The following is an 11,454-nucleotide window of genomic DNA, read 5'->3' as shown; positions in this document are numbered from 1 at the left end:
ATATAACTTTTCTTCAATCCTGCCAGAGAACAAATTTGAATCCTACTCTCAATGTCAAATACCAAGTTACTCACATGCTTATGTTTAGATTGCAATCAGTGGATCAGCATCCACAAAGAAACCCCAACAAGAATCCAGTTAAATTGAATCAATCCGTAGTCATGTTAAATAAACTAATAATTTGCAAACCAGTGCTGTTTTGTCTCCCATTTTTGAGTAATGGTACTTCCCCACTTTTTACTCAAAAAAGGGGAAAAACTATGAAGATATACATGTGTATTTTGCCAACATATGTATCATCATTTGACTTGTGCTTTATATACAAATTTTACGTAACAAATGAAGCTAGAGCAAAACTCTACGTACCTTAAAAAAATAACAAGAAATAATAACTGGACGAGGAAACGTTCATAACCGCACACGAGCATTTGCCACAACGATCAGATCAGTAGAAACAAAATCAATCTTTCTTGCAGCATGGCTTCACTCTACAGCACTTATTTTCGCTGGTTGAGAAATGAATAACCTCATCAGTAATGTGCTTGTGACTTGAACGAGTTCGCAAAGATGACGATGACCATGAACCATACAAAAGTTCTGCAGCTTCTGCAGAGAAACCATTATCGCTGAGGTCAAGTAATTGCAGGTTGTTTGCCAGACCAATAGCAGTTGAAAGTTTTCGAATTAAATGGCATTTAGGATATGAAGAATTTCTTTGACTTGAACTGGCACAACTATCATCAATTCCAGAAGTTCCAGTTTCTATTCTCGTCCGATCATCTTGATTGTTAGCAACTTCAAGCTCACAATTAGCATTTTTGAGAGTGCCAAGACCCTCTTTAGTTTTGTCCACTTTCATGGGAGAACTTAATTCACGAGTATCTGGCTTCTGCTCCAAGTTCTCTGAGCACCCTTTTATCGAGGAGTCATGTCGTAGAGAAGAAAGTTCGTTTGGAGCAGCATTACCCGCTAGATTAAGCTCCTGTAGGCAGTTGTTCTCTGATAGAGAAACAAGATATGTATTAAGTAAATGCATTTTCAAAAGGATGAGTAGATTATCAAATGTGATTAAATGCCTACCTGCTAGTGCCTCAATGACGTGGAGAACTCCAGTAAGCCCAAGCTGACAGTTTCTAAGGACTAAAACTTTTAGACAGCACTGTGGGTTCATTAGCAGAGAAGAAAGGGTATTGCTGCCCTATTCATTACAAATATAGAAATTTGCATCTTAGCATACCAAATAATGATTGACTGGTTAAATTCATAATGTGATCAGCGTTAACTGGAGATGTTAATATATATTTATACATTACCTCTAGTCTTTAATATAAAAGTTAATTGGGAGATTCAGTTTAGTCATAAATATAAGACTTTAATCTACTTTATCTCTAATATTTATCTATTTTGCCTCCAAATAATTCATATGATGATTGCATATGTTAAGAAATTTTCATAAAAAGATAATTTCAATGCACATGGTGAATAGGCCTATTTTAGGAAAAACAACATCCATTTATTACAAATAACTAACTTAACTAATTTACTTAATATCCACAAATTAATTATCTAGCTCTTATATTAAAGACCGGAGGTAGTATAATAAAAATCTACAGAGACTACAAGTCATTAATTATATAACTCAGTTCACAAACTCTGCAAAATAAAGGATCAGCATTCTAGTTATAGACCGAAGGTTAAATACTGATGCTATCCCTCTCTATAAAAGCACACAAATTAAGGGTTATGATGTGGCAACATCACAGCGAATACATACACAATATTCAACAAAACCAACCAAAGAGCATTCATTACTAGAATATAAAGGTAAAAATCCGGAAAAGACAATATACAAGCTACAAACCTCTGGCATAATAGGATTTCCTTCCAGTTTAAGCTCAAGAATGGAAGAAAATGAAGAAACACCTGCACTAAAAAAGTTACTAGATGTAAGCCCGCAATATGATATGTCAAGTTTCACAAGCTCTTGTGTCCCATTGAACAATGATCGTGTTAATTGCATCACTCCTTCCTGCAGAAGAACATCGATCAGAATCAGAGGACCAGTGGGATATGCATGCAGAACAAACAATTGCGGTATCAACAATACTATGAACACATGATAAACATAGACATCACTCACATTTCCGATTCCCGTGCTTCCAAGCATTAATCCTGATAAACTAATGGTCCCTGCAAGCTGGCAAAGCGTATCAACAACCGGTTTGCCTAATTTTAGACCACTCAGATTCAGCTCAGAAAACCTACAATAACAAATTTAATTTTATTTAAACTTCATCTCTACATGCCATGATAAATGTGGCAAATTACAGGAAGACGCTACATAGAGACAAAAGATATATCTAATCTCTACCTTTGCAAAGTAGAAAGCTTGGTCAGTAGATTAACAATAGCATTTCCAGATACAGGGTTGTTATAACCTGACATAGAGGAGAGAGACTCCTTGAGCTCAAAAATTACATCTGACAGGTATCCAAAAAGAATATTAAATACATGATACCTATACAAAGCTGTACAAGAACAGATTTAGAGTCCAATGCATCGGCCATCTTTTGAATAGTTCTAGACGTGATGTGACAGCGCTCTACATTCAAGCTACAGAGGGCTACAAGACAAAAGAGTTGTAAATAGAGGCAAGGAGACTTATAACAGGCTAATAGAGGAAAGCCACTTGCAAGAACACGAGAGAACTAGAGAAATGGTAAGCATACTTTTTAGTAGCTTATGGTATTTTATATAGTAACATAGATTTTCCGCATCTTGTGACAAAGGGAAGGAAGTGAATATCAACATCCCTCAAGAGACAACGCAAACAACCATATTTGATATAGACAAAGCTAGTGGCCTCGAAATAACTCAGACGGTGAAATTAGGATGGGGGAGGATAATGACCAGGGTTCCTGATTTAACCAAACAAAAAGAGAGAGACTAAGGTGTAGAAATGCTGCTTACCAGTACATTTTTCCAAGATCGTTGAAAGGTAAGATCCACATGCATCGGTAAGACGGTTTCCAGAAAAGTTAAGCACTTCAAGTCGTGCAAATAGGACTGAGCATTCACATATCTGAGAAAAAAGTAAGCCTTATAAATTAGCAAATTGGGAATGGCATCAAAGTCGAGAAAATAATGACAAGATTATTTTTCTAAGCAGAGATTGGTCAACAAGAATGTCATGGATTATAACTTTCTTTTAATTTTTGGCAACAGGTTCTGATTCTTAGTGGGAACAAGACAGGCGGTTGCTGATGGAATTTCAGAGAATTTTATGCATATCCATTCACGAGTTCAATTTTCAAAGATATCTTTCTACTAAGATACCCTTATCGTTTATCAAAGAAGATAATTCAATTTCAACCTATTGAATTTAAAATCTCATGACTAAAATCTCCCTTCAGCAAGTGTTAGCATTTGAACAGAAGAAGGGGAAAGAATAGACAACCATGTAAATATCAAAACCCTTGCCCACGGACCCATACCTGAAACAATGCGGTTGGCCCGAACCGATTGCAATGCAAGTCCAGAGTCAGGCCGCCGTAAGATTGGCCTGATGCCACGAACACTTTCTGAAGTTTCTCCATTGTTCCATTTCCTAATACATAGAGATCCCATGTAAAGCCAAAACTACCGAATAGACTGCACTTACTTATATCTATACTTTCTATTTCTGGTTATTATTCTTTTTGCCTAACTCATTTGAACAAAATATAGATGAATTGAGAAGCACGCATGCACGTGCACACACGAAAAGAAGACCCTCTTGGAGGAGCATGGAAGTAATCAAAATGCAATACAATTGAGAGAATCCCTAAAGCAAAAAAGCCACATGTACCTAACATATTGTGAGAGAGATCAAGCATTGCAAATCTCTTGTGAGAAAGCAGAGCATTTAACAATGGAGTTACTGACAAATCTTGCAGGTCGCACTCAGTCACAATAATCTCATCATCTGAAACCTGATTGACAAAAATAAGAAGCCACAATCAATATAAAAACTGTAACTAAAAACTGTATTATTCATTAGATAATGCAGCTTATTCTCCGATTCCGTGCGGTGCGCAGGAACCACATTTAGTCAACAATAATTTAATGCAAAATTTTAATTCAGTGTGGTTGACGAAAGCATGTTTTTGTGAGCATTTGGTGGGAAGCTTGGCACGGCATCCCTTTTGTTGATATTCTTGGGTCTATTGTGGTTTCTTTGGGTCTGTTGTTTCGTAAATTGGAAAAGCTTAATGGGAAGTCAAGGTGGTCTGAACTTGGAGAGAAGCTAAAGTATGTGCAGATAAACTTGCTAAATACGGTATGGCTTTGGAAATAGATAAACATATTGAACTAGTTATGCCGGCTGAAATTGGGCCATGTTTCTGGGCCTTGGGGCCCAACTAGCAATGCACTGGACACAAAGACGTCCAAAAGAATCTCCAAAAAATGAAAAATCATGACTTTTCTTGCGAAATGGCAATGAGACAATTGACCCGACTACGTTGCATCTTACCTCTAAATTGTACAGTTTCTTGGAGCACCTTGAGATTTGGTACTTCGGACAACTCCTCGCAGCAGTCCATGTACATTTTTATTAGGCGTTTCTGAACCCATCCTGTAATGGGGAAGATTAATTGCATATCTCACTAGCAGATAGTTGTCATATTTGACATCGGTGCTAAAAGTAATACAGCTACGATACAGAGCAAGCCTATGATTCCTGATGCATGTTCCTTTAATGAATTCTACCTCCTATGCTTAAATAAATTGCAACATCAGTGAACTATCTAATGACAATGAAGTAGGCAAAATTTTATTCAACTGATCTCAAGAACCAAATATTTTGCGTGCAATCAATTCTTGACTAGAAATTAGATTAATGGAAAGAAGCTGCGTTAATTACAGAAACCATTGCATGTTGACCTCCCTAGAATGAACATAAAACAGCTGTACTACATACCATCAACGGAAACTTCAACTATGTCATCTCCCACGCATTCCTTAAGATTTTCGACAGTTTCTAGGGATTCTAGATCTCTTCCAGCACATCTTATGTGCTGAATAATGGGCAACAAACCTGCACATTAACATTTTAGTACAATCGAAGTGAACTCTAAAGTTAATATGAGAGTTCATACAACTAGATTTTCTAACTAGTTGCTGATCTTATTTGCCGATATTAATTATGACAAGGAACCCTCCAATTGGGAAATACGTACCCTCAGATCTTTTCTCTCTAGGAAGCTGTAGATAATATAAGCATGCAACTTCAGACTTCAACTGATCACTAGCAACAAATGAGGTTGCTTCTATGTAAATCAGGTCATTTTCAATCTTGACCGTAATATCTTGCTGCAATTAGAGAAAGGACAGGGGGAGAAAAGTTAGAAAGAATATAGATCAGAAACAGTGACAAAAAGGACTGGATGAAATAATGAATCTCAAATAGACTCTTCATATCGGAGCCATCACAACAGAACTCACGTCTCGTTCAGAACTACGCCTCATGGGATAGGCGGCTCCGTGGTGCAATAGTTTGCCAGAGATACTCGTATCACATTTTGAACCACTGGCAATATCAGGTTCAGCAACTAAATCATTGCTCAGAGATCTTGAATAGCTGGCAGCTTTTGTGGCACTGTGAGGATGCCGGCATTTGAAAGAACTACTGCTATCTTCAACGTTAATTGGACACTTGGATCCATACTCTGAGACAACCTGCCAATCAAGTATGCATATACTGGCTTATATTCGATTAAATATAAAAGTATAAAACACGAACTTCAAAGTTATAATTTAAAGCTTTTTACCTGAATTTTAGCTGCAGGACTGGCACCACTTCTTTTACTCTTTACTGCAATTAGTAAAGTATCAGCCAGTACTTAATTTTCGCATTAAAAAGTCTAAGGTTCAAAGCAGATGGTCAAAACTCACTTGTGTCAGTAGTAGAGAAGTCCTGTAACTGACAATCACGGGGCTTTCTCTTTAAATGCTCCATCTCATCAACATTCTCTTCCTCCTCATCATCAGAAAGGATTACACGGACACGTTTAGAACCAACAGCCTTCTGACTGGTAGTTTTTGGCATACTTCGAGGTGACTGCTGAGGTTCCTCAACAGAGTTGCTTAAACCTTCCATGAAACCTGCTTTTTGGGATGATTTTTTTCTGGACTGAAAGACTGACATCAGGGGCATGTCATCGTTCCAATCTTCTCGAGCAGTTGCCATTTTTGATTCAGACCCACTGTTTGAAAGATAACCATCAGCTTCAGTATCAGTCTCAGAGCAACAATCCTCTTTTGTATCTCTTGGTTCAGGGTCTGTATCTAGTGATTTCTTCAGCTGATCAATTAAAAGTTTCAACCTCCTTCAAAGGTTGAAATTTAATGATTAGACATTTGCAGGTCTGCTAGAAGGTCTTATGACTCGGATCCATGAATAATTCAACTTAACAGCAAAAAATATGGCCCCCATAAAAACTTACCTGGTTTCATTCTCATCATCAAATCTTATCATGTTGCTATAGTGCATATTTTCCAGGGCAGAAAGCTGTACAAAAGGAAGGTTAGCTTCAACAGCAATCCTGTGATATCATATGTCACATGAGCAGCGATCAGAATAACCATCAGGCAAAGTTAACAAGGACATATTTATGCATGCAACTCTAATTGGAAATTTTTCAGTCTCATATCGGCTGCTTGTGCAATATCACAGATTTTACGAGGAAAGCATTTTCATTCTTGGTAAATTAAAGAAGCCAGGCCATTCAGGAGAAGAATTAAATATTCATTATCTTAATAATATATTTGTAATTTGGAAGTCAAGACTTGCACCTGAGATTTTGGACCAAATTACCGTTTGGTCTTTTCATGGATAACTCTCTTTCACGAAGCTAAACTTTCAATTGAGACTCACTCTGAATTTTAAATTACAAAGGTGACTCTCAAAGTGCATCCAATGATTAGAAATATATCAACCTCTTGAGAGAAGAGCACTCCATAAAATTATCATGTATGGTTTATCTAGCAGTTTCTTTCGATGGTCATAAATGTACTTGCGCCAAAAGACATCCCCCCCCCTACAACAGTCTTTTAGTAGGATTCTCAGCATTCATGACATATCAATTTTTGGATTATTTGAATTTTAGTTGAAATCAGTTTGTTTAAGTAGCCTCTAAAAGGCATGTTGCTATATTTAGGAATTTTTCTAGTAATTTTCTCACATGTAATGGAAGAAAAATTCAGTGGTGATTTGGAGGGAGGCAAGACAGTGGTGATTTGGAGGTTAAGATGGGAGATCAAATCATCCTTCAAGTGTCAAAGTACAAATATCTAGGATCTATTATACATAAGGACAGTGAAATTGATGGAGATATTTCTCATAGAATACAAGCTGAATGGTTAAAATGGAGGAAGGCTCTTGGAGTTATTTGCAATAAGAAGGTCCCTGAGAAGCTTAAGAGAAAATTCTATCAAATTGCTATAAGACCAATTGTGTTATATGGTAGTGAATGTTGGACCCTAAAGAAAAAACAATAGCACAAAGTTGAGGTAGCAAAAATGAGGATGTTGAGATGGATGTGTGATCATACAAGAAAAGATAAGATTCAAAAACATTAGAACAAGAGTAGTTGTGACGCCTATCAAAGAGAAAATGGTTGAACATCATTTAAAATGGTTTGACATATACAGAGAAAGCTATTAGAAGAGCCAGTGAGAAAGGTAGATCAAACAATTTGGAGTCTTTTAAAAAGGGATAAAGGAATGAGAAGAACGCTCAATGAGGCCATTGAACGAAACCTTCTGATTCACAACCTATCTAAGGACTTTGTTGTTGATAGAACACAATGGTATCATGCGATTCATATAGACAACCTCACCTAGTGGGATAAGACTACTTGTTGTTGTAATGGAAGAAAAATTCGCATCTTCCATTAATGTTTACACAATCTCGGGCATACCGAAAGCATATGGAGAAAAACTATTGTGTTCAAAATTAACCCAGCTCCTTGGATAATGCATTATAGATGGAAATCAATTTTTTTTCTTTTTTTTTCTTTTTTTTGGGTTTGTTGACGGATGGAAATCAATTTTCCATACACTTTCTTTGTATTGAAATGAAGTCAACAAATAGATTTCAAAAATATGGATATTAGTACCTGTAGCTCTCTTCAAATGCAGCAAGTGCTCCTTGCCAATTGCGAACAGAATCCAAAACATTACCAATATCAATTTTCACTAGTGCTTGGCCCTATAATCATTACCAGTAAAGGATAAGAATTAGCCAAGTAGAATGCACATGATGGAATCTGTGGCAATATATAAACTATTAGATCGTCTATTATCCCCTTACACCATGCAAATGAGAATTATAAACTCATTCACCAATAAAAGCCATATAGCCATTGGATTGAGGTTTTTATTGTCTCACTTTCATGTCAAAGTAGAAGTCAGAATAGGAAGATAACAAAAAATGTGAACTTCATATTAAAAGATCATGCAGCGAAATCAGCATCAAACCTACCTCTAAGTTACCAATTTTTTTGTACATTTCCCAACTCTTTCTGTACCATTTGATAGATTCATTGAAGTTTCTGAGCTTCTGATATGATTCTCCAAGAGCCAGATATGAATCACTGAGCTTTTCATTGTCACACAATTCATTTGCTATTTCTTTCTTCTCCTTTGCAAACTCGCAATGCTAAACCATGACAGTTCTCATTAAGGAAAATTGGCATTCTATTAATTAGCCACACATAAACAAAGCTTTAAAAAGTCTCCACATAGATGCGTATGGTTTCCAATTAATTACCTATAACTTAGAAGGAAATGAACCACCAATATCCATACTTAACAAAGAGTAAGGGTACAAATACTACAAAATAGTGAAATACCTCCTCTTAATGAAACATTAGGATAGCAAACTAACAGAACCTCTTTCCCATGAACACGAAAAGTAAAACTGAGTTTTAATGAACAATTCACAAAGAAGTAAGAGACCCTTGCTTCCCCAGCACTTCTCTCCCAAATCAATAATGGAATATACAAAGGAAAGAACTCTTCTCTGGTGAAAATGGTTGTTGTATAAAGGAAATTCTGAACACCAATTGCCTCATTAACAGTTAGACGTTCAAAACATTTCAATTAAATAGCCACCGCAAATTTATGAGACAAGATCATGTCAATTTAACAAAATGATAACACACACAGGCACGCACAATACATAGAGAATTGATACCTTCTCCCATGCAGAGATCATACTTGATTTCTCAAGAAGGCGATCCAGGGAAGCATTTTGCTGCAGAAGATATTTACGCTCATGTGCTGAGCCTCTTGCAGCAGCCAAATATCTTTTAAGCTTTTTGAAGTTCTGCTCTTCTTTCTTTAATTCATCCATTACTTTGACAGCTTTATTTACAGTTTTGATGTTTTCATCAATTTGCCTAACCAATGCATCCTCATCTTCCAAGGATTTTGCCAGAGTAAGCGCCTTCTCATAATAAGACTGTGCTTCATCATACTTCTGAGTCCTGTAATGCACTTCCCCAAGATTAATGTAGCCTTTTGCTTCTCCTTGACAATGTTCAATTTTGTTACAAATTTGAATGTCCTTCTCAATATGTTTTCTAGCTTTTTCCCACATTCTCAGTTCCATATATACATTTCCAAGGTTATGATGGAGTCTGCTGCGTCCATCATCATCTTCGCCGACCTCTTCTTCATTGCAAATCTCTAGTCCTCTTGTTAGGATTTTCCGAGCCTCTTCCAAGTTATCAAGTTCCATTTCCAGCATTCCACTATTGTTGTGTGCATCAATGTATTCTTTGACAAAGGAAGACTTATTAGTTGGTGGGTCCTCCTTAAGAATCTGCGCCAGCTCCATAGCATACTTAAAATACTTTTTGGCATTTCGTATTGAGAGATGATCATGTTCTGATCTTGAGAATAATTCATGATAAGTACGACCAAGTTGGGTGCTGGCCCTTTGCTGCTCAACAAGGTCATTAGCATCCCTAGCGAGCTCCAAGTGTTTTTTCTAAAACGGAATAGGGTGTAAACATCAACAAATCGTACATCCAAAAAGTACATTGATATCCAATATCAGATTTTTAAAACTGGAAAGTGAAATGAAAAGAATGAACCATAACATGGTTGATCAGTGCCAGTACAAAAAAGAAGAAATAAACTTGGATTACCTAGAGGAATCATAGTATGTCCATAGCATGATTAGGTAAAACTCTAACGCGAAGGAGTCTTAAAATGCATCTTAATTGCATAATTATTCACTATCCCATTTATCAACGAAAGAGACAACTGGTATAAGAATATACTTCATCATCCAGATTCAAGATGCCTAATGGTGCGCCCAACTTAACCAAGGAAAACCCCTTCAGGCCTCTTCTCTCAATCGCGGCTCAAGGGTTGCTGATGCCTGATGCGGCAGAGGGAAAAGTAAATTAATCATTTCAGGGGGAAAAAAATCCCTGGAACCATACCTGGTACGTTAGAGCATCGCTGAAGCGCTCAAGCCGAAGATAAATTTCCCCGAGAGATTGACAGGTTGGGAGCAAATGCTTCTCGGGCAAATATTTGAGAGAAATCTCATAGTCTCTTCGAAGCCACCTGAGGGCCTCCACATACTCTCCTCTATTCTTCAATATATTTCCGATCACGTTCGCCCATCGGGCCTCCTCCTGTCTGTTCGCCTCGGCCTTGGCATTCCGGTACGCTGTCGTCGCCGCCTTCAGTTCCGGGTCATGTCCCGCCATTTTCTTTATTTGCAGAAACGATAGAGAATGGCTCTGACGATTACTGTATGTCAGATTGAGAATTTTCTGTAATTGTGATTCTGAATATTGTTTGATGACAGATTGGAACTTCCGCGCCGTCCCTTTGAACTGAGAAGTGAGAACCTCAACCTTTACTTCTCCCTTTTCATAAGTTTTTTGTTCGCGCGCCAAAACCAGGTTCCGCCTTCTTTTCCATTTTCTGCCCTTTTTAAAATTTTAAATTTATACAGATTTTTATTATTGAAATTAAATAAGAAAAATTGTCTATAAATACCAGTTTAAAAAAATTATTGTGCGATGCTCTTTTATGTATGAAAAAACATAACGTTATGTTTGACCCATTAATCTTTTAAACAAATATTTACAAGCAAGATTAAAGTGTGTGTATATGATTCTTTAACTATATTTAAGATTTTAATTTAATTTCTTAATTTTAAAAAGTATATTTTTAATCTTTTAATTTTAAAATCATAAGTTTTATATGATTTTTAGTAACAATTGTGATTGTTTTAAAAACTTAAATTTAATATCTTAACATTTAAGAATATGTTATTAATATTTAAAATATTAATAATAAACATCATTATTTTTGTTAACAATTTTAAAGTTAAAGAACTAAAAATATACTTTTCAAAATTGAGAAATAAAATTATGACCTTAAATA

At 36.3% G+C, this 11,454-nt stretch overlaps 1 protein-coding gene across 1 annotated transcript; it reads right to left on the bottom strand.

The window, feature by feature from the left end:
• Positions 1-330: 330 nt before the first annotated feature.
• On the bottom strand, positions 331-10,877 carry LOC114753200 (protein TONSOKU-like). Its single transcript, XM_028941865.1, is given in 21 exon segments — positions 331-999; positions 1,081-1,198; positions 1,862-2,029; positions 2,141-2,261; positions 2,372-2,438; positions 2,519-2,623; positions 2,971-3,082; positions 3,495-3,607; positions 3,848-3,971; positions 4,514-4,534; positions 4,536-4,615; positions 4,961-5,077; positions 5,220-5,352; positions 5,485-5,718; positions 5,811-5,854; positions 5,935-6,368; positions 6,486-6,584; positions 8,160-8,251; positions 8,525-8,701; positions 9,239-10,036; positions 10,497-10,877. Coding segments are annotated over 21 exon segments (3,969 nt in total). The 5' UTR covers positions 10,770-10,877; the 3' UTR covers positions 331-460.
• Positions 10,878-11,454: the final 577 nt, after the last annotated feature.

This window comes from Neltuma alba, unplaced genomic scaffold (assembly GCF_004799145.2).
Source record: "Neltuma alba isolate B1F8T4 unplaced genomic scaffold, ASM479914v2 tig00001210_pilon, whole genome shotgun sequence".
Lineage (NCBI taxonomy): Eukaryota > Viridiplantae > Streptophyta > Magnoliopsida > Fabales > Fabaceae > Neltuma > Neltuma alba.
This window is presented reverse-complemented; position numbering and strand designations above follow the sequence as displayed.